The sequence below is a fragment of the Rhea americana genome, unplaced genomic scaffold, assembly GCF_003343005.1.
Source record: "Rhea americana isolate MKP2758 unplaced genomic scaffold, rheAme1 scaffold_284, whole genome shotgun sequence".
Taxonomy (NCBI): Eukaryota; Metazoa; Chordata; class Aves; order Rheiformes; family Rheidae; genus Rhea; species Rhea americana.
Genome location: NW_028186406.1, coordinates 177,524 through 201,298, shown reverse-complemented (window position 1 = coordinate 201,298; position 23,775 = coordinate 177,524). Strand labels below are relative to the sequence as shown.

Sequence of the window (23,775 nt, the reverse complement as noted above, 5' to 3'; positions counted from 1 at the left end):
TTTTTTTTTTTTTTTTTTTGACTACACCAGTTTAATTGTATGGTATATTCTTTAGACCTTTTCTTCCATCTCACAGCCTAAAGTAATGAGCACAGTTTCTTTTGTAGTTTTGATGAGAGAACGTTTTCTTTCCATGTTTCTACAGGCTCAAAGTTTTAAATACTTCATTCAACAGCTGGGAGCTCATTGGGTGTCAAGGGTGTCAGTATTTACCTGTATTCTCACACAGTGCTGTTTGCTGCCACAGCTGTGTGTCCAGGTGTGGGATGGCCTCAAGTCTGACTCAGGTGCCTTAGTGCAAGCTTTGGTCATAGCAGCAGCTGCAGTTTGGACGGTCTAAACTGGTTTATGGAAAATGGATCTAATTTAAAACTTAYGTTTGTTTGCAGAACAACACAATTTGGAAGCCAGATTCTTGCCAGGCCTGCAACTGCCGTAGCAATATTGTCACCTGTGAACCTACTGTCTGCAAACACCCTCTGTGTGACTTTCAGAAGGTAAGGGGCTGAAACTGCCCAAACACCTGCTGGTCTGTTTTTGTGCAGTGGGAGAAATGGCAGATCACTCTGGATTTCCTGCTTTCCCCATCCTTTAACCCTTGCAATAATTACGGGCTTGTCAAAATCCTTGCGTTGGAACCTGCACAGTGTGTGACGTGTAGAAGTATGGCATGGGCAGTTGAATCTACAGTCCCTGTGGAGGCAAAGCTCTTGTATTAACTGGGACACAAGAAGATGCAGCAGGAGGAGTTTCCCCGGTGCCACTGGCAGAGGGGAACTGGTTATGCATCTCTGYATGCCACTGTGTCAGCGTTCTGTGCTCGGCTTCCTCTGTGTAGCTCTCTTGGAACCTGAGGGTCTGATTCATGGCAGGACTTGGGGGAAGCAAAAGGGACCAGTGAAATCTTTGTCTCTGAGGGTGTGTGTGACTGCCCAGGGTCAGACGTAGTCCCCGTGCCCTTTCGCTTCTCGTTGGTGCAAGCCTGTGGAGTGAAAACACAGGCGAAGCCCAGTGTGTGAAGTCTTTGTGTCCTTGCCAGCGTTACAACCAGAGCTTGGTGCTGGACGGCTTGCAGGCTGCCTGTGCTCCAAGGGCGGTCTGGTCCCCGAGGAAGACCCTGAGCTGCGTTTGGACCTCCCAGCATGAGCCCAGCTTCTAATCACCCTTCATTTGAACATGGAGCCAGGTCACTGTCAAACAAGCAGATGGACGCTTTCCACTCTGATGAACAACAACAGAGCTGAGATCCTCTGTCGTCTTAGTTTCTTGTGCCTTGTGGTGCTTGTTAAGCTTTCGTTGTCCCTTGTTTATCTTTCTCTGTTAGAGCCTTCATTAACGCTTATAGCTAATTGGCCACAGAAGTGGTGTTATATTAGCATCTGGATTACTGGGGTAGTGCACATGAATGACAATGAAAATTAGTGTTTTAAAGAGGGACTGCCAATACAAAAATGACATAGCTTTATGAAGCAGGTTAAAATGTTTTCCTATATGACAGCATTAACAGTGAAATATTTTTTGATCCTTATTATTTTTATCCTTTATTAAGACTGTATATTGATTAAAGGACAACAGAAATATTAGGTTTTTTGTGCTAAAGAGGAGGGAGAAAAAAGAGTGCTGTCATTGAACAGCTAATAATGAATGGGCTAGAAAATATGTTGTCATTCATAAAAAAAAACAATAAGGTTAAATGAAAATGGAAAGCAGCTATAAGGCTTATAAAGAGAAAAAGATTTACAGAGTGTAAAACAAAACTGCAACTCCTTGATACAGGAAATCATCAAGACGAAGAATTTAGTATTTCAAAAAGGTTTGGCCACTTTAATGATGAGAAGAGTTATCAAGTGTCTCAGAATAAAAATAAATCTGATCATCCTTCAAGCATAAACTGATCACAGATAATGAGATCAGAGGCTCTGTAGTTTATTTCTTAYCTGCTTATTGTGAGATTTCTGTAAACATTGCCTATCTTGTTTACAGCAACAAGACATGAGCAGAAACTGGCAGTCTCTCCAAAAAGTGATACGAGTGGTATTTTAAACATTTGTATATTAAAACCTAATGCCATGTGTGCATATATTCTTCATGCACAGGCAAACTGAAAAAAAAATGTATTAGGTAGATGGAAAATCAGTGAAAATTATTTCTGTTGTGTGAATTAAGGAAAAAAAAAACCCAGAGTGATTTCTCTTCTTACCAGCTTCACAGCTGAATGAGGTTTAATGGTTTAATCTAAATGAAACATTTTATTTTGTGTTCAGCCTTATAAAAATATGACATTGAGGGAAACCTTCAAGTGAGAAGCTTTTTACAATTTGAAAAATTAAACTGTTTCTTTTAGAAAATTTAGAAARAAAACTTATGATGTTTTCAAATGATTCTGGTGGTTTTTACAATACTAATAAAGAGGTGACAGGTAAGACAGTGTTTTTGTATTGTACAATCTTCATTTTTTATTATGTTACAGTAAATAATTATTCCCTTTTGGTCAAGAGCGATGCCTTAGAAGTTGGTTATACCCTTTCAAGGACGGAATATTTCTCCTGAGAAGCACCTTCACAGTATTTTAAAGAAGGTGACTTCATAGGTAGAATTTTTCTTCATTTCATTTCCTGAACTTGTGATGTTCTTCCCTACTTTTGTTTTTATTTCATTTTTTTCCTTCTCTAGCTGCTGTACTCAGATAACTAAAATTGTATGGTCCTCTTTATTTATTTATTTATTTATTTATTTATTTATAAATCTGTAGGGGAAAAATACTGAGAGATCCGTGATATCTCCCAGGTGGTGCCAAGGGCTCTTGGTGCTGTTGCCCTGAGTGGGGCCCTTGCAAAATAAGATGCTGCGACAGCTTATGCTGTTGTGTCCATTGGGCACTGTGCCAGGTCTGAGATTTAGCGCACAGCTGTGAGCGCTGGAAGGAATGTGGGATCCTTGTTTGCAGAGTCCATGGAGACCTTTCAAGAAAGGGAAGCTAAGGTCCTTCCTGGTGYTGGCTGATGTCTTTCCTGATGTGTTTTGCCCTTGGTCTGATGTCGTACCTCAGACAGTTCCTTCCATCAGCATCATCTGTTTTCCTGCTGCCAGCATAATGTAGTAGACAGGCAGCTTGCCAAGTCCCTTGAACAGGCAAACCAGAGTGTTAGCAGTATCATCAGAGTGTGAGTGTGTGCTGTAGTTGGAAGTGGTCAATAGTTAGTTTTCAAATACCATTGTTCAAAGAAGTGCTGGTTGTTGAACCTAGGAAGTACAGCTRCTGGATGCATATTCTTTCTGCTTGTCAGCTGTGCTTCTGATATAGRGAAACATTAGAATGAGGTCCATCCTGTACATGTAGAAAATATTATTTAATAAAATTTGTTATGACTGTAATGCATTCTTCAGAGGGTCTTCACTGAATAATTCCTGTTTTTGTCTTGGATAAATGTTTTCCAGCTATTCTTCATCCTAGCTTGAAAGCTAGTCCTGCTGGGGACTTTCTAATTACAGAGTTCTCCAAATTCTTCAAATTCTCCTACRGCAGTTTTGACCATAAAATGTCAAATTCAACATCCCAAGACRATGCGACATCTCTTGACAATGGGATCTTCTGTAACAGCATTGTATATTTCTCTTAGCACATTAGATCTTCAAACTGAAAGCAATGGTGTCCATYGAGATCCCCTGTCTGTCCCTTCGGGTTAAGCTTTCTGTTTCATGTGCACTGCTTATTGGATTTTTGTATCTGTCTAGGGAGAAGTGCTCCAAATAGCCCCCAACAAGTGCTGCCCCGAATGTGCCTCRCGAGCTGAAGGATTTTGCCAGCATGAAGGACAGATCCATGGCGTGAGTGCTCTGTCACATTCCTCAACCTAGGCATTCCTTTCTGGTTTTTAGCTGTCCGACTACTTGCTTCATGTCAGTGAAGGGTGATTAGCTGACATGAGGAAAAAGAATTGTTCATTGTCACTCTTTCCAKCTCAGCTATATTCTGTCACTATCAGATAATGTAATATATAGTGAGTTCAGTATGCAGGGTTTGTGAAAAGATAATGTGTCACTGAGCGATAGTGTGTCCTGTTTGACTTAAGGGGAGAAAGTTTTCTACTCATTCATTCACTTTGCTGTTTCTGTGAGTGTCTGAGACAATATAGTAATGTTAGGAGAAGCAAAATACATTGAACTTGACACATTAGCTGTCCTGAAAGAAAGTTCTTCAATCAGCAGCAATTTATACTGGTAGAAATTGATTGCTGTCATGAGCCTGGGATTATGCATATTGTAACCCTGAATTATTCAAGAAGCACATTACAGGATGTAGTTCCACCTAGGGGACCTGAGAGGCCAAAACAGTAAGACTAAGTGTCTGCGGGAAAGAAAATATGGTGATTCATAGGAGTAGTTAATGACATATATTGAACAATAGGCAAATGAGAAGTATGTTYTAACTGTGAGCCTAGAGTCTAGGTCTCTAATCTCTTAAGGACTTTTCAGTACGACAAGAAATCAGTCATGTCCAAATCTTCGGAAACTGGTGAAATGCCAAGTACTTTTGAATGTCTGGTACACTCTAAAACCTCAGATGGTGGTGGTAGCTCTCTGTTTTAGTGGGGCAGCATGACCAGCACGGATTTGTTATGAGCAAGATAGAAAAGACTGGAATAGGAGGGCCCATCCATCCTCTTCTCATCTTTATTTGTAGGTGTGATTTGGGTGATACTATATTATATCATATTACATTGTATTTTTTGTTGTTACTATTACTGTATGCTAGTTCATACCTTTCGCTCTTTATAAACCTGTTTTTGGGATGCAACTCAGGAGAATAAATATCACCCTGTGCCTATAGTCATGTGTATCACCYGATTCCAGGGTGAGGTGGACATGAAACAATTTTTTGGCCACAGAAAGTCTCATCCTGATAGTCAGCACCGATTAGATCAAAGAAAATGTTTTATCTTTTGTCACTAAGCCAGAGTAATGCTTTATAACTTAAACTTCATTCTAGAGGTGTTTAGGTAGCAGCCCTCGTGGTAGCTCCATCAAGAAAACCGCTATACTCCATCTGACAAGAGCTCTTTTCTCCAAGCCTGATAATATTGCGTGTTTTRTAAAAGTTAACATTCACCATTTGTTGGAGAACGTTGCAGTACATCAACATGTTTCTTCTGGGGGCCAGATTTTTTTCACTTTGCCTCAGGATAAGCGTATTGTTACTTCAATAATTTGTTCATGAGATTTTACTTACAGTGCAGTGCTTAATTATATGGGGCTCAATGTTGCGGTCAGGTGTGTGTTGGGGCTCCTTTTGAACATTTCTGTGGAAAACATGCAGGGACAGCTGAAGAATGTCTCTGAAGAGTCCCCCCAGCAGACTGTGGTGGAAAGGGGGTGTACCCATTAGACTGGGACTTCAGAGGTGGGTTGTTGCTGGTTTCCCCCCTGCAGCAAGAAGGCAAATCAAGCTAATCCCCAAGTTTRCTACTGTCCTAGTTTTTGCTGCTTTTTTGTCCCAACAGTGCAGTCAGGAGCAAGGGCTAAAATGTACAGGGCTTGGCTGGGCCTGCAAAAGAGGAAAGCTAAACAGTGCTGTAGAGTGGTTCAGCCAAGAGAAGATAATTTGCAGGTCTCCTTAGGAGCTAGATTTATGCATGTGTCTCTTGTGTGKTTTTTTTTGTGCATTGCAGCATGGCACACAGTGGGCCAGCTCTGGATGTGTCCTGTGCTCCTGTGCCCACGGGAAGGTGAACTGCACTCCCAAGGTCTGCCCAGCCCTTGCTTGCCGTAGAGGGGAGCTGCAGTACACTGCTCAGGGAGCCTGCTGTCCCAAATGTGTGGGCCTTGGCGGTGAGTATCTGGTGAGAATGGGGCACCATCTGGCTTCAGTGATCGGAGCAGTAGATAACTAGCTGGAAATCTCCTTTTAGTCCCCAGATTGGGCAAGTTTTCTTTTCTTACACAATTCTGTTGGGAAAACACCTAGGTCAAGTGTGTCTCTTAATTCTCTTTCTGTCCTGTTACTGTATTTACATTTGTAAGGGCTTCACCCATAGGCCAAAGGCAGTGAACAGATGTGCCTATTGCTCTGTCCTTGCTTTTGAGACTATGATTTAGGGAAAAGAATGCAGGTATTTCCTGTGTAGTGAGGATACTCTTGGCACTTGCAGATTTATGCTGCAAGTTTCAAAAAGGCCTGAGCTGTTGGATGCTTCTTCTTGTTCAAATCCAGTGAGAGCAATACAGCCAGAGCTCTTAATTCACCAGTCTAAAGCCCCTGAAAACTGTTAGAATTGTTATAAATATTTGCTACTTTGAGAAAGAGGATTTTGAATTCTAAGATGCACAAAATCTGTTTTAATTATCCTAATCACTCTGGCTTGTTTTCAAAGATATCATTGTGCCATAGGCGTATTCGTGAATAAGGACTCTTTAAATGCATTCTTTTCTTCTTTCCCCAAAGTAGAGGAATGTAATATCCCCATATTCCTGTAGTTCCTTTCTGTATGCAACAACTGCACCTGCTAACAGATGACAGACTTTAACGGTGTGAAATTGTTGCAGCAAGTGAGAAGCTGCAGGGRCTGCCAGTGAACACAGTGCGTTGTGTAGCAAGCCTATACAGAACTTGGTATCCCCTTGGGAACAGCATATGTGCTTGCGATGAAGCGGAATGGGTAATGTAAAGGGATTAAAGGACATGTGAAAAGAGAATTACCCAATATCTTAAATTTCTCTTAGAGTCGTGCTCCTTTGATGGCCACTTGTTCCAGGATGGAGAAGACTGGCGTCTTGGTCAGTGCTCCAAATGCATCTGCAGGAATGGCGTGACTCAGTGCTTCGTGGCTTCCTGCCAGCCTGTGCTGTGCAGTCAGGTCAGGACCCRTTGGCCTTCTGGGGACATTTTTCTTGGCTATTTTCTTTTCCTTGGCAGGATGTACAAACTAGCAGGCAGAGCTCTTATATGGAAAGTAGATGATTTGGAAAAGGGAGTTTTAATTTCTGGAAATACAGAATGATAAATCTGTTGGTATACACAAGTGCTGTCTGTCTCTTTACGAACACATTCTCTCCCCACCCTTTTACTSTTATCATGCATTTGCTGGCTAACTAAGCAAAAATATTATCCACAGAAACTGTGATCTTGGTTTTGTACTAAAACAATGTTACTGAGTTGATSAGGAAGTGTTTTTATTTCTCTGGAAGAAGGAATGAAAGAACAAGGGGTTTAATGGGCATTTGTCTTCACAAACTTCAACTTTTTGTTTCAGCTGCTTTGTTTGCAGTTCTTGTTTATTTTGTTTACAAGAACTGTAGAAATGCGATTGAAAATAGTCAAATGCTGATAAGATTCCCCTTTTGACTAAGAAGACTTTAAAAATAAAAMATACTTTCTGCTGGAAAAGAGTCCCAGAGCACTATTCCTTACATGTGCTTGTGTTTCAAAAGAGGTCTGCAGATCAGTAAAATCAGTAAGATAACTTACTCAAGATCAAGTAGTGACTTACTTTTCTAGCCCAAATGAGAGAACTGGGACATTTCTGTCTCAAAGGTCTTTGCTGTGGACAGTAATGATGAATTTTCAGCACTTGTGCAGTGATAAACCCAGCCAAAACATGATAGGATTATATACAGTGTTAACACAATGGTTCGTAAGGAAAGCAGACTGTGTACAATACTCTACGCTCTATACAAGTGACTAGATTCTTTAAATTCTCTTTATTGTATTACAAACCAGAAGCGCTTRAGGGTGCGACTATACTCTTTGGATTTCATGTCATTAGGCCTATTGTAGCAGTTTTCTTAGGCTTCCCAGCATTCTTGTTTTCAGCAGCGTACCATGTCAGTGACATCTCTGAAATGCAGGATCGGGCCCCTTGGGAGTTCCCCTTTTAGGCCTTGACTTTTTGTCATGAAACAGCAGTTTCTCAAATTCTTTTATCTACTGAGCTTGCTTCAGTAGCCAGTCAAGAGCTCTAGTTCCCTTGAAATGTGTGCTCTGGCTCAGCCTGACCACCATGTAGCACTCAGTAAAAGAGAAGCACTAGTCATAACCTTATGATTTGATGGTTGTGTAATTAACGCTGTTTTGATTTTTCTTTTGTTTGAAGGAAAATTCACCTGTTCTGCATACTGATCATACGTTGTTTTGTCCTAAGATTCTCAATTAGTATACTGCTCCAAATGTATTGATGCTACCTACTGACTGATTGCACTGATGTTTAATCAGCTAATCACTGGGATTTAATTTGTAGAAATAGAAATGACTTCGTTATTACTGTGATATATGTGAGAATAATTGGCTGAAAACATCCAAGTTAATGCAGCAGAAAGCTAATTCTGATGGTGCTCCAGATATTTCCTGAGAAGATGCCCACTGAAAGGAGCATTGGCAATACAAGCAATTCTGCTTGATCRTACCTGTCATGTGCTTTTATCCCTGTCTCTTCCTACTCTCCTCCCTGAGAAAAACGAATAAATAACTTCTCCCAGCAYGGTGACAACGAGTATTAAACTCATCTTACATCTTTCAGATAAGTATGCCCTTTTCTGGATGCTGAGGAGACACAAGTTCAAAAATGCTTGTTACAGGAGGGCACCTGAATATGTCAACCATAGGAGAAGAGGAGTTGAGGGGCAGGGCAAGTCCTCACTTTTAACTCGGTGCCAAGATATCGTGAAAAAAGCCGAGAGTGAAGAATGCGCTTTCTGTGGATATTTTTTCTCTGAACATGCAAGCTTGTCGAGTCTGCCCAGAGTGCTTGCTGCTTCCACTGCAAAATTAAATGAATATCTGGCAGTTTCAGCTCGCACTACTTGCTTGCTTGTTTCTAGGGAGTTTTGCTGCCAGTTATCTCTGCCTAATAAGCAGTCATCAGAGCCAAAAGGAAGGCTCCATTATGCTGTCCCAACAAAATCCCTGGTTCTTTTAACTCTACTGAGAAGTCTGTGGTTGACAACTTTTATACAAAGGCTTCCACTCTTTCTTTGAAAACTAGTGATTTGCACTAACAAAGCAGATGAAATTATAGTGGTTGGCATTTCTGCATGATTTTCAGTCCACAGGTCAGTCTTCTGTTGATKTCGATGTGGCTGGAGGGAGGTGTTGGTGAATGATGCTATGCCCATTACAAATCAATGGATGTATGTGAAAATGTAGCAGTTAAATTATATACACATTTGGGACCAATGGAGCTGAGCCATGCWGGAACTCCTATATTGATGTGAACTGCTAGACTATTCCGGTGTAACTTAYATCAGTCATGAAAAAGTTTAAACTAATCCAGTTTTAAGCATAATTTAACACCTGTGCAGACAGTTATGCTGCATGATTTTAACTTAAACAGTGCAAATACCTGTGTACAGCRCTCCTGAGATGATGAGTGTAAATTACACATTCAAAGCCTGAAAATATGGCAGTACCAGAAAGGAGGAGTCTSTCTCTCCACAATCTTATTTTTTAGTGTGCATCTCTTTGTAGCTTTATGTATATGTTCTCTGTATGTCTGAATATATTTGTGTATATGTTTTTTGTCTTTGTGTTGTGTGTCTTTATCTGTGTCTGTGTATCTGGGCCTTGGTTGCCATCCAAAGAAGCCTAAAGAAAGAGATGTAGGGAATGTTTTTATTTCTAGACTTCCACATTGATCTTATAGTGAGAAGATGGCCCCAGATACTGGAGCCAAAATCCAGTCTTGAGGGATTGTGGGTTATCACACAGATGTAGAATGCCTGAAATTCCAGGCAGTGATGCTGAGCCCTATCTTTAYTATTCCTACTCTTATTCTGTTTGTCTTCTGCTTTCTATTTAGGATGAAGTTAGGATAATGTCTCCTGGAAAATGCTGCCCAGAATGTATTCCAAAACYGTGCTCCGTATCAGGAAGAGTGTACCAGGTAACCTTTGATAAGCCACACCAAAAGCCAGCTGTACACAAGTTCTGGCACATCTATCTTTCCTTCTCCATAACATCTGACTTTCTGCTGGCACTGACAGCTTAGTACGACAGTTGGGTTTTTTTGTTTTTGTTTGTTTTTTTTTTTTCCTTTCTGGAAAGCCAGAAGAGTTGAAAGAAATTAAAACTAGATAAGAACTTACTGGCAAACGGAAAGGAAGTTTGCAGGATGAAGCAGATTAGGCACTTTCTTTTCACACTTTCTTTGAAGGAGGAAAGCACCTGGAGTTAATTTAATGTATTATTTAATGAATGCATGTGTATGTGGGGTTTACTGTTAACTATTATTTTTTGCTAATAATGTCAGTTAGGGCCTCACCGATGTCACTAGCTAACAATTAATGAGAAATGCATACCTCTGTCATCCAGACCTCTTATTTTTTCTTTATGTTGCTGATTATACAGTTACAAGCATTTTTTTAAAGAGAAGTTTGCTCTTGCATACAGACCTGCAGAAGAAATGATTATGTTCATCAATAGGAAGCACAGATTTCTGGAGATAATTTGGCTATCTATGAAGGATGTTTAACAATTGTATACATCTCGTGTTCTTTTTGAATAGCATGGTGAACAGTGGAAAAAAAATGCCTGTACTACATGTACCTGTCACCGAGGGGAAGTCAAATGTCTAAGAGAGACGTGTGACTTGATTACATGCGAGAAGGTAGTTAAAAATCATTCAGCTCCGATACCCTGTCTGCATGTGTCACTCTGCCCTTTTGAAAGGGTTCAGAGAKTCCTGCTCAATAATCATTGACATTTTGTAGGGGGAAAAAAAAGTGCAGCGTTCTGGGAAGTGCTGTGAGGAATGTGTCTCTGCCAAGGGAAATTGCTTCTATGATGGCACCGTCAGGTACCACAGTGAGATGTGGAATAGTACTCGCTGTGACTTCTGCATGTGTGGTGGAGGGCAAGTTACTTGCCAGAAAGCAGTGTGCGCCAAAGTGGAGTGTGCCAAGGTAAGAAAGGTTTTCCCTTTCAAAATMCATCCCTCAAGTCCTCTGATCCCTCATTCCCTCCTTTTTTTTCCTTCTTTTTTGACTAATGTCTTGAGACACTCAAAGAACCTGCTCTTCTCTAGTGGCTTGTTTTGTACAATTACCTTGAAAGCACTCACAGAAAAGATGAGTGAGCTTTGGATTTTCCCATGCAAGGTTGGCTGCTCAGTGGACTTGTGCTGTGAAGAAAGCCAGTTACTAATTTTATGTGGACTGCCCCCCACGCTGCTCCCACACTGTTGTGGAAGGCAGTGTTCCACTTTATCTTTTCCATGCCGTTCTGAGCGTGGAAGTGAAACTGGTAAGGCATGTTATGATTCCCGGTGTGGTTTACTCCAAAATGAAATCCTCTGACAAGTTGTTTCCATGAATATGGAAAAGGCATTAGATAGGGTTGAATGTTTTTCCCTCTTCCCTCCTCCCCGCAACACACACACTTACTTTGTTTGTTGTATATAACAATTAGTTTGAATTAGCTTTTTGCAGTGGAACAAAACTTCTGTTTTGTCACTGCATCTGTTTTAATCAATAGGCCAATATCTATTTTATCACAACTACTCCACAGAGTCAGTGAAGAGAAGAGAAGGAATTGTAGCTTTCTAAGGTTTCTTTCTTACTGACAAGTGCTTTTCTGGTGACTCTGCTTGCATGATAAATCTCATGTACTAGCACCATTGTATTGTGACTGAGTTCCAGTAAAAATTAACGTGCTGCACATAATGGTTTCACCAGATTAGATTGTTTCAGTGGCTGTTCCAGAAAGTTAGAATCCACATGCACAATCTCAAATGATACATCATGCAGAGGCAATGTATGTAGGAATAGAAGTGTATGCTAGTTCATCTGTGTTTGTGCCTTCTAAATAACAAAAATGCAGACTCYTGTCACTGGGTGTGCTACTCCTGATGTTCATATAATCTTAAACTTTATGGAGAGATTTTGCTGGATGGAAGTCATGACATTCATAAAATCTTGTGCACTTCCATCTGTTTTAGTCAGCTTCTTGCATGCTTATGGCTGTAAATTGGATCATTTACACTAATGATGATGGCATGCTGTCATGGCTCAGTAGGGAGAATGATTTAATATTCATATTCATGCCTTGGGTTCTGATGAGGAATCCATTATTCGGAARAGCTTGGAATATCTTGCAGGACAACAGCTGAAGATGTTTACATGTAGGRTTAAAAAGAGAGTGGCGGTCAAAAGCAGCTTTGTCTCTTGTGCAGTTTTTTTCCAGACTTGGGCTGTCAAAGGTAACCAACCAGTCTGAAGGCTGAGCATCTAAAAAAGTGGTATTATTTTTCAGGGTACAAGTGGCTGCTATTCTGAATTCAATGAAATACGATGACTGGGAGGACAGCAGAGGGAAAGCACCTGATTAAAGATATTTGCCCAAGGATTTATAATCCTGCATGGCTTCCCTCAAGATAAACTGGCTTCCTCAAGACAGTTGCAGTCATAGTTTAGCTCAATAGTACAAGGTGCACATTAAATTAATGTAATAAATATTTACTCAAAAAAGTATATAAATTATTTTCTTTTTCTTTTCTCTTTTTCTGTTTGAGTTGCAGGTCTTGTTTATAGGCACCTGCATCAATAAATCAGAGCTGAGATAAAGCTAGAAGCATTTAGATTAATCTTTTCATTAAGGCATTATTAATTTTCTGGTCACATAGTCCTGTTCAAAGTGTAATGAGGCCACAGATTTAAACTGCAAATTGTGGACAGCTTGACATAGTATAGCAGTATTACATGAGGATAGGGCAAAGGCTTAGCTTTTAAACCCTTTCAGACAAATCTGGCCAGCAACCAAGAATGAAAGGGTCTGCGGTGATTCTGAGCTAATCTTAAAAAAAAAAAAAAAAAAAAATCAGTAGTGGAAGTTATGTGGCAGGCTTGGGTTGTTGAAGTAGGTGTGCTTAACCAAGCCTACTCAAGCTGCCAAAGCATCGCATAGTCCTACTGGCCCACTTCCCAAAACCCCTGCAAAGAATGCACCCTCGTGACTGTTCAGATATGACTGAGGAGGGTGGGTCATGGGTGCGAGGAGGGGCAGCCGCAGCCTACCTGGTGGACAGGACGCCCCTGGTGGTGCCTTGCTTGCCTGCTCTGGACACAGCCCTGTTGACCCCAGCAACTGCAGGGTCAATAAAGCTGATACTGCAGGATGCTGTGTGACTGACATATGATCAGCAGCCTGTGGAAGTTACTCTGAAATTATGAAGAAGCAGAGCTAGGAGGTTGAGAGTTGTGGCTGGTGCATGTGGATGTAGCTATGTATGAGCATGAGAGATACTTACATAGCCTGTTTTTTTCCCAATTTTTGCCTTCCAGCCCATCACCGCCTTACAACATTCTCAACCTGCAGTGTGATGAGTAATCTTTCTTCAGAACAGCCATGAGTAGCCTGATTGTCTCGCAGTCTCTCTCTCTCCTGAGTCTTGGCAGAGCAGCGTAGTTGCATTTCCTTCTGGCTGAGAGGGCCATGTTCCATGCCTAACTGTTCTCCTACAGTGTGTGTGTGTGTGTGTGTTGGGGGGATGTCGGCCCAGATGGGAATGGGAGATTTTACAGTACATAGTAGTGACATGAGATCCAACCACAGCCAACAGCATTTTGAAGAAATGATTTAAGTAGCAAAACTGTATAGAACCAGCAAAGAAAGGTTTAGACTGTACGTGGTCCTAGATGAGTAAAAACCATATGGTCTTTGCTCTCTTACCTATTCCCAGAAACATATGASAGTTGCCCAAGTACGGCCTGGATTAGCTGTTTTGCCTAAGCTAAATTAAGAGCAGCTGAGGTTGTTACTRTACTGTGTAGGTATAGAAGAGTTTACATATACAAACTTCTAGATGCACTAAAGCAGAATAGCAAAAAATATCCTGGAGCGATAGTATTGGAATAGATGCTCCGGTGGTGTGAGTCAGCAAAGTGACTGGGTAAAGTTGGCACTTAGCTGAATTTTGTGAGCCCCCCAAAGAAGGTAGCCACGTGCCGAAATGGAAACGAATAAAAGCTATGCGACTTCATTGGGTATATGAGCCCCTTGCAGACAGTTAAAAACCTGTTGTGACTTCTCTGCTTTGTGATAAATAAATAATCATCCTGAGATTTGAGATGAGCATTGGCACTGACATTTAATGGGGAAAGATTTAACCTGTGCTCGGTGCCAGAAAAATWTAACCAGTGCCAAAATAGCTAATTTACTTATTCGTTTGTAACTTTTGTTACTGTGATGTTTTCTGCCTGTGTTTAGCACGCATGAGAATTTTGTCAAGATATTGAAGCTATTTCTTTATGTTTGTTGGCTTCTTAAGACAGAGCTTCCCTTTTTCATAAATGTTCAGCTTCCGCTTAGGCACAAAAATTTGTGACCAGTTAGAGCACTTCATTCCGTTACCCTGTTAAAAATTCTTATCTTCAAACCAAAGTATTTTCAGTAAATTCTGTGGAGCTGCAACAAAGAGCAGGCTTTTTTCATCTGGGATAAATAGAGCATGTGCTTTGAAATTTGTCATGAACRTTTTTGGCCTTTTGTCTTAGGAAAAAGTAAAACGTTGAAAATGAAGGTAAGCTTCCATTCATTGACTTGGTGATGACAGCCGAAAAAGTCCTGGAAATTCACAGTAAAAATAATATTCCTGTTCTCTGTATTTTCAATGGACTGTTCCAGAGGGTTCTTTCTCTGCAGGATTTAGGGATGAAGCAATGGCCTTATTACTGAATTCYCTGACCTTTTCTGAGGTTTGTTCTGCAACTACAGTGTTAATTAAGCACATTTTTTAGGCCGTACAGATAGAGATGAAGTAGGATACAGAGGAGATAAGGTGAAATTAGATATTGAAGATTGCATTCCAGGGCAAGAGCGGTTCTGTCTCTGCATTCCACAGTACTTTGGTGTGTTGATTCCATCTGAATTGCTGCAACCTTTCTCTTCACAGGGTGAAGAATTAATTCACTTAAATGGGAAGTGCTGTCCTGAATGTATTTCAAGTAACAGTTACTGTATTTACAGAGAACATACCAAAGAAGTGAGTATCCTGGTACTTTTGGAGCATGTAGAGAGTGCTACTCATAAAGTTTTGGAGAAGTGGCTCTCCCTCTCCAGTTCTGAAAAGGATATTATTTGCAAGTGTGGTAGAAGAACRAACCGCTGAAGCAATCTCCAGACTGCTTTTAGAATTTACCAAACACACTTGTTTATAATGTGTACAWCTGCTTCAGAATTTGTTTGCCTTACCTTCTTCTGTGTCATGTAATCAATTGTTCCTCTTAATATTTAATACACATACCCATTGGTTTCCTGTGCACCTCATGGGCATTTAAGATGCCTCACTTTCATACTATACATTAGGGGCTACAAAGCAAAGGCGAAGTATAGCCTTCTGATTATGTATTCCACTGATTATTATTTTCACTGCAGCAGGAGTGCCTTATTTTATGAATATTTTCAAGGAACTTTCCTTCTCAAGTTAAAGAAAAAGGAAGTGTTGGATTTCTTGGTTGAAATATACCAGTATTGGACTTTTCATTGCACTGACAGATGAGTACAAGTACTGATGGCTGCTGTTTGCCAACATGCATGGGAAATGGGAAGTTTAAYGCTGKTTTTTTTATTATTATTATTTTAATCCTAATGATAATACCTCCCTTTCCTTCCTTAGATCTCTTTCTCTGAGCCAAGTGAGGTAAAACAGATTAAGATGTCTGGTTTATTCCTGTCTGTTCTTCATCCTTTTTGAGAGAGGAACTGGCAAGAAAGCTTCTTGGGCATTTAAAATGCCAGCTGACTTTTTTCTGCCTTTGAAATTCCTCAAAAGGAACCAGCAGAGGCTCAGTGGTTGAGAGCTTGTTCTGGTCCCTTCAGAGGAGACCTGGGGATGCTGWTTGCAGCAGGCAGTGGGGAGACAGTGAGTGTGAGATGTCTCCCCTCCACTAACTTGTRAAAGTAGAAAGGTCAGACAGGAGGGCTAGCTTTTCAAGAAAGCAGAGGGTTCAGTCTGCTAGTATTTGCATGGTATGTCAGCCAGTGCTTGGTGATGGAAAATAAAGCAGCAAAAGAAAGGAGGATAGGGTGTAAAATGCYATCAAAGGTTAGAAAGAGATTTAAAGTTTGACAGATAGGTGAGATGAATTGTAGCGGAGGAGAAGGTTATAATGACCCAGTACGTCATTATACAAACATATAAATTCAGAACTGCAAATACATAAATTCAGAACAAATAAAAGGTATCATTCAGATACAAAACAGTTTTAAACAGTTGTTACTGGGCTGTGAAAAAGAAGCAAAACAAGYGAGGCAGCAGAATTTTGACATATGAGACAATGATTTGTGTTAGAGAAGATGAAAGTAGGTGAAGAAGCAGAAGGTATGTGCTGCTACCTAAAAAAGCACCCCATTTTGGAGGGAGTGTTGTGAAAATGTATTCAGGAGCTGCCACAGGCCAAGGACCCTTTGCAGCCTGTCTGGTTTTGCAAGGCAAGAGGGTTAGTCATACAGAGTTGGGCAGTCCCATGTCAGTGGGAGTCAGTGCTGAGAAAGTCCCAGTAACGTTTASTGCTAGTACTGATGTAGTCTCTGAGTTTATCTGGAGATTTCTCTGCATGGGAAAAATACCTTGTTTGTGCAAAATAATTTAATATTGAAGCAATAAACAATGGGAAGTTCTTGCTTGTTGGCAAACCAGGTGTCTGTTGCCCAAAGTAAAATCTGGACTCGGCCTGACGGCAGAGCTTGGCAGCTGTGCTGGAGGAGCAGAGTACTAATGCTGGCCGTTTGGTGTTGTCCTGTGCAGGATGAAGAGACGTGGAGAGAGGAGCWGTGCAGAGAATGTGAATGCCGGGATGCAGAGGTGATCTGCTTCCAGCGCTCTTGCCCGCCTTGCCCGCTGGGCAGCCTAGCTGTGGAGGTAGAGGGGGAGTGCTGCCCCCGCTGCGAGCCAGGTACAAGCGCAGAGACCGCCGCCTCTTGCCGTCACTTGGGTTGGGTGGGAGCGCGTTGCATACGCCTCTGGCACGGGTCGTGTTCTGGGAACCTTGCGGCCTTCCTTTCCCTGGTTTGATCAGCGCTGTTCTGACACCTGCATTGAATTTTAACTTGTTTTTACTTCATTCCCTTTGCAGTTGCAAATTAACTGGTTCCCATATAATTTAGTTAGGATTTCAGGAGAGGTTTAGGACTCCATCCAAAGGCTACTGCTGACTTCCCTTGGTTTAGATCATACCCTTCATAGCTTTCCTTTGGGAAAAGTCTCTGGAGATGTTTTGTGCTGTTTTTTCCTTTTTTTTTCCCCAACATAAGTTTTCTAAGGCAGAAGGCTACTACYTGCTGAATCTTAATGAGGTTTCTGGAGTTTATGAGTTCATGATTATTTCTTGGGAAGGGGGAAGAGAAAGAACCTGCTTTCACTGTTCATGCCACAAGCTCACCTGGGGCTGAATGACTGCCAGTTAATAATTATTGGGAGAGATTAGAATAGCCTTAGMTATGTGTTAACTTTGCATATAAATTCATTTTTCTCCAGGATGTTGTCATTCTTCTTCATTTACATTTTATAGTTGATAGGCTTTTTCTGTGATTTGCTATTTTTTTCTATTGGTAGCTGTTCTTGCTGCATTCATCTAACTTTGGTTTTATCAGAGTGCCCCAGTTAATGGTTTATTTCAGTAAAAAGAAAATAGTTTCGTTGTTTAATTWTGCTGTGATTTGCAGCGGTGGCTTGGTGCACTTACCGTAGTAATGTTTTAAAGCTTGTTATTTATTAAATGCTAAAAAAAATGCAAACCATTACAAATTGAAAAGTGAGGAAAATGGGGTTTGGACAGTTTAGACAAAATTGTTCTGGATTTTCAAAAGAGAACAGCCTCTATACAGACTGCTGAGGAGAGGATAGATTATAAAGTGCTCTCAGCACATATCTGTTCTCTTATCAAGAGATGCCACTGCATGCTGGTTACTCTTGAGAACCCGACCTCTTCTAGAGTAGTAGCACTTTGGAAAATATAAGTTTTGAAGTCATTATATTGGACATACAGAGCTAAACYTGTGTTTCTGTGTTGTAAAAGGTAAATGGAAATTTCTTTTACTGAAATTACCTCCCTCTCATCCCCTCCAATGCAGAACAGAGAAACAAATGCAAAATTCAACCTGCTTAATCTGTAAGCCTAAAGCTTGCTAGATTATTTTGCAGAACTGATCTCCACTTTCTAAAATTACGGGAGGAGGGGGACGCTAGTGCTTAATGCATCTGTTTCCTTAAAGCCAGTAAAAATCATTTGCTGCTTCGCACAGATATACTGGAAGAAGCATGCAGGAAGAACCTATTCATTCTCAGTTAGTATAGAGCATCTAACCCTAAACATAGCTGTAGTCGCATGAAAACCAGCAACTGTGCCTTCTTGCTGAGAGTGTTTGGAGTRGAGCTGAGGGAGTTTTCCCCTACTTACGAAAAATTACCCATTCTGTACCTCTGAGCAGTCAGTTCATTGTTAAGCAGTAAGGATGAGCTGCTTTGGAAAGTTAGTGGAAAGAAATGGTTAGAGACAGAACCTCCTATTCATTTCTGCTGTTYTTCATTTTGGATTTGTTGTTAACCTTAACTGTCTGTTTTCTATAACTCCTGTTTTCCTCCCTTAGGAGAACCTCTTTGGAAACTTACAGATTTTTTAGTGTAAATGAAGGAGAGTTTTTAGAATCTGAATCCTTTTTGCTGACTCTTCAGGGAGGAACAGACAGCTTTTATTCCAGCAAGCGAAAGTAACTCAGCATTAAAGATTTAGTCCCTCTCCTGTCCTCTGTAGAGAGACCAGCTGTGCTATTTGAGAAAGTATCTGTGGTCATGAAATACCTTGTTACAGCACTATGACACAGAACTTTTGACTGCAGGGAGGGGGGTAGAATCTGCCACCTGCACTCTGACCTGATGTGGGCATGCTTTTCTCTTCATTGCAGGATGTGACTAAAGGAAACTCAAAATCGGGTTGTTCTGGGCCATTAATTCCAGATGACTTAAAATTTTTACTGCTGAGAAACAGTGTGGACAATGAATAWCCTTTTTATCAATAGACAATACAATACCTTTCCAATATACTAGAATGCAGCAATATAATATTTAAGTCTTTTCATGCTATTTTAAAAGAAAAACACTCCAAAACCAATGTACCCTGAGCTGCCKACAGAAGCCAGTAATGAATTTTACTTTGGTTTTTGAGTGTGCATTGTTTTCTACCTTCCTGGCTGAAAGCACTGCTGATGTTTTTGCCTTTATGTCTTTTCTTTGTGACAGTTGAGTGCCACCCGGACTGTTTGACCTGCTCTCAGTCCTTTGATCACTGTAACGTCTGCCGTGATGCAAGGAGGCAGCTGCAGAACGGACGCTGTGTGGAGACGTGTGAATCAGGCTTCTACCAGGATGCAGGGACTTGCTTAGGTCAGCCCTGCAAGGGACTTTGTCTTGCCAGATGACTCTTTCCACTGGCCTGCTGTGCTTTTGTTTGTAGGATCCCACAGACTTGCTGTCCGAGTTGCCCCCTAGTTTGCTTCCTGCAGTCTCACATTGCTGTGAAAGCACATCATCAGGCTCTGTTTGGAAAAGCATTCAGGCAAATACTACATAGTAACCGTAGGCTTACGACTTTAAGAGRTTTCAGATGGCAGTCACCAGAAAATGTAGATTCTCGAATTTTTGATCTCATATCGGGAAAAAAAAATACTTCATGAAAGGTAGTAGGGGGACCAGACTCAGAGGAACTGAACAGAGATACTCCATGGACTGTTTCATTTTATCAGAGCAGGGGAGTCTTGCTGTCTCCAGATATTTGGCATTAATGCTCCTTTGTTTTTCTTTGCTTTTTGTCGGAAGCCTGCAACGAAACATGTTCAGCCTGTACCAATGGATTTGAGTGCTCCTCATGCCAAGCATCCCTGCTGCTGAAGAATGGGCAGTGTGTGACTTCATGTGGGCGGGGGTTCTTTCAGGATCGGCTCCTTTGTGCAGGTAACTCAAAAAAACAAAAAGACTTTGTGATACTTGCAAAAACAAGAGAGCAGACAAAGCTGTACCCAGTCTCTTAGATATGTATACCCTCAGTTGAGGGATCTGCTGTTGACATAGGCGTTAATGTTTACCGTAGAGTAAAGCAAAGAGTGAACAGAGGAATGAAGTCATACTGTGTAAAACTGATTGCTGGTTGGAGGAATATTCATTAAAATTCCTCAGCAGATCATTTCTGTTGAACTACAAGTTTCTGCTCTTTAATGACATAGTTCTAGTTTTTCGCCACTGTCTTCTTTCCATTCAAAATTCCCTTTTGGAAATGCAACTGTGTATTTTGTGATATTGAAGTRCTTGGTAGCGCAGGATATATGTGCTTATTTTACTAAGGATACAAGACCCTGAAGCATGCCCAGCAACCTGATCTATTGGGGTTTTCTTTGAGTTCAGTGTGCACTAAGCTGCAGCTGCTAATGGCAGACCTCTGAAGAGACAGTACTTCGACATTTTTGGAGAATTACTAGGAGAGATGGGGAGCTGGAGCCAGAAAACAATCACAGAAAATACTATTTTGATGTTTTCCTCTTTGTTTTGCCATTTATTTCCTTCATACAGTGCTCTCTTCCCAAAAGTTGATTGGGCTAGCTGTTCTCAGGAGAAATACGTACAATGTAAATTAGTAATTCCACACAAAACTGAGATGTGTCTAAATCTTATACCTTTGTGACTTCAGAGCCTGAGATTAAGATTKGGAAGTTACAGGTTTCTTTTTGATGGAACTATGACAGTGTTTTTATGAGCTTCCCCGACTCCTTTGGGATATTTGTACTTCCTCCAAACTGGTAGCTGCTTTTTTCTCCTGACAGTTTTATTGTTTTCTTTAAAGTTAATGCTTTTCTCCTCTTGAAGTTGGCCTTTTTAGGTGGCTTTGAAATCTTTCTGCAGCCCTAATTCAACAAAGGACCGGAGCATAGGCTTAACTTTTTGAGCCATTGCTTTAATTTCTTTAGAACCAGCCTTTCTGCCTAAAATTAGGGCTTTTGGCAGATTTCAGGAGAAAACACTTCAGATTCTAAGTCCAGTCTCCTTTTCTAATATGGTTTGCCTTGACAAGCTGACTATTTGTTTCAGGTTTTGAAGCTTTGAAAACCTCTGCCTTCTGGCAGCATAGACTAGGGCCCTATTGTGTGTATATAAATAGAAGAGAGAGACCTGGTCCAGACAAATTTATAGTGTTAAGTATCAAATAATCATCTACTTCATTTGGTTTTATTTTACCATTTCCTTTCCACCTGCTCCTGGAGTTTTAACTGGCAGTCCCCATGTACTGCTGAAGTAGGGAGAAAGGCTAACATTTCATTTTATTACTGGTTTGTGGATTAGTGATTGTACATTCCATCCGAATTTGCAGTCACGCATGGTTGTAGCTGAAAGTTGCTGGGAAAATTTGTTCCTGTTTCCTCAAGGGAATTAAACCAATTTGTTTTAGTTCTGCCTGGCTGCATTTTCTGCATAAAATAAAACCAGTGGAGAAAGCCTTAAATTTCAGACATAGGCCATAATTCATTTTCATTCAGCCTTTCTTTGTACACTCTCCATTTTACAAATGTGTTATCTGTTTGTCCAAACTGGCTTTAAACTGTTGAGGGATATTTTTCTCATAACAGTTTTTAACATTTATGGTAAGTATGTTCCACAATAACAGAAAGGATGAATGAGATAGTTTGTTGGAACTATAATAATTAACACAATCTCTTGAGGAATTGCTTTGCAATTGAAAAAGACCTGTAAGAACTGGTTACTTAATCCGTCCTGTTGTTGAGACACTGTTGTCTATATTGCAACAACAAAACACAATGAATTCATCTTTTGTTCATTTTTTATAACATCTGGTCTGATTGAATCTAATTTGAATTTTGGAATGAAGTTGTTTTTGTTCTTTTCACAATTCTGCTCTTACACCAGCGTTATTGCTCTCCCCAACCCTCCATTCTGTAAAGTATTGAAACCATTAAAAGAAAGATTGAGATTTGAGGATAAAAGGTGGCAGTTCAGGTACATACCAGTGTGTTTAATAATCATGGGTCAGTTGGAATTCTGCTTTGGGCAGAGTAATGAAATCTTCCTTGCCAGAAATGGGCCACGTAAACAGTTAAGAAAAAAACGCCAAAGCAAAGTGAAGGTGGAGGGGAAGATACCTGCCATGTAAAACAAAAGGGCTCAAAGGACTTGGAGTTTTCAGTGCTTTCACTGCATTTTTCCAACTTAATTATTTATGTTTTCAGGATTATTCAAAAGCTTAGGCAGAATGCAAGTGTTTCTGCTTTGATCTCCTGAAGTGTGAATATTGAAATGAGTAACCTGACAGTAWCAGACACAGCTCACTCTGTAGCAAAGCGCTTGAGTTTCTGTTCATGCCCTGTTGTTTTTCTCTGCTGTATCCCGGCTGCAGAGGCTTACCTTGAGAATGAATGACTGAATATGACTAAGCTGAGCTTGCCCAGCTTGCAGTGAGGAGGACACGTTASAGGTGGTTTCTGCTGCCACACAGCATAGGTAGAGCTGTTGGAACMCATCTGTGCTTTCTGAAAGCCAGGCAACAGCTTCTCATGGTGTTCTGTGAGGCGCTTTGCGCTGGCCTTCCTCTGCTTTYGTCAGGCCTGTGAACATTGCTGATGCAAATAAGAGAGAGCTTGGTAAGTGTAGCTTTTGTTGGTTTTGGTCATTCATGATAGAACAAAAAGGCAGAGCATGTGGAAAGCACTCGTTGCTCATACCTGGCACCGTGCTTTGTGTCTGAGTGCTGTAATGAAATGTGTTGGTTATGCCAGAGTGACCAGTGATTTGGGGCCTTCGGGGTGGTCTGGGATGCAGCAGACTGCAGACTCTGATGCCTGCATGCGCCCTTTTGCCAAAGGGAATGTGCCCTTACAGGAACTCCTGTCTTCTAAAAGCACCAGGCCTCTGTCACTTCTGTGCAACTCTTAGTTTTTTACACCTGGAATTCCTGAGTAACAGAGCAGAGAGAGAGGCCCTTTGGTTCACGAGCTTTGAGGTGTTCCTGCTTCAACCAAGAAGTGAGACCCTGGAAGTTTAGTCTGTTTAGCATTGATTTTCTGGAAAGATGTGTGATTGCAGCTTAGTGAATGCCCTCATGTCAGCTGAGGCAGAGTAACTGTGCATCCTATTGAAACTGGAAGGCCAAATGTATTCTTTTGAACATCTTTCATTCAACAACAGTGTCTGATTAGGCTACAGGAACTTCATGTCCGGTATCTCAACTGAGGAGAGAGTACAAAATGGCCCTTCCCAACTCTGAACTGAAAATAGCAAGAAAAGGAGAAAACACAGTTTCCTGGCAATGCAGTTACTTCTGCTTATTTATTTTCAGGCATCCACTTAGTTGCTGCAGACAAAGACATTTCAGCTGACAGTGGCCCAATGAATACTTATTTTTTCCCCTTCTTTTTCAGTGGAGTTGGGGAGTGGCTGGGGAAAGAGCAACCATTGAGCCTGGCAATGGTCCAGTGCTTAAAGAGCCAAAACTTCTGCAGGCAGGTGTGTGTGTGTGTGCAAACAGAGGGCAGGAACATGTGCCCCAGCCACAAGATCCTGATCCTAGGGGTGGCAGTCTCTTGCTTGTAACTCCAGCTGTGCTTAGACCTCCTGATAGCAAACAGAGCAGAGATACTGTCTGGGACTCAGTAGCTGCTGGATATAACAACAAAACAATCCTCAAGACATGTGAAAATAAATTGCCTGGTGCTTGTCGCAGCAGGCACAAGAAGTGAAGGATTGTATCTGTAGGAACATGAATGGGCTGTGTGTRTTTGTCATCTGGAGA

The 23,775-nt window shown here is 41.0% G+C and overlaps 1 protein-coding gene across 1 annotated transcript in view; it reads left to right on the top strand.

Annotated features, from left to right (window-relative positions):
• Nucleotides 1-23,775, top strand: part of FRAS1 (Fraser extracellular matrix complex subunit 1) — a 176,856-nt gene that overhangs the window by 61,086 nt on the left and 91,995 nt on the right. Inside the window, exons 3-13 of the mRNA XM_085308858.1 lie at nucleotides 390-497; nucleotides 3,736-3,828; nucleotides 5,670-5,829; nucleotides 6,721-6,854; nucleotides 9,792-9,875; nucleotides 10,497-10,598; nucleotides 10,702-10,893; nucleotides 14,880-14,969; nucleotides 16,734-16,881; nucleotides 19,224-19,367; nucleotides 19,800-19,934. Of these exons, the coding sequence (XP_085164984.1) occupies nucleotides 390-497; nucleotides 3,736-3,828; nucleotides 5,670-5,829; nucleotides 6,721-6,854; nucleotides 9,792-9,875; nucleotides 10,497-10,598; nucleotides 10,702-10,893; nucleotides 14,880-14,969; nucleotides 16,734-16,881; nucleotides 19,224-19,367; nucleotides 19,800-19,934 (1,390 nt within the window). The remainder of the gene's footprint in view (nucleotides 1-389; nucleotides 498-3,735; nucleotides 3,829-5,669; nucleotides 5,830-6,720; nucleotides 6,855-9,791; nucleotides 9,876-10,496; nucleotides 10,599-10,701; nucleotides 10,894-14,879; nucleotides 14,970-16,733; nucleotides 16,882-19,223; nucleotides 19,368-19,799; nucleotides 19,935-23,775) is intronic.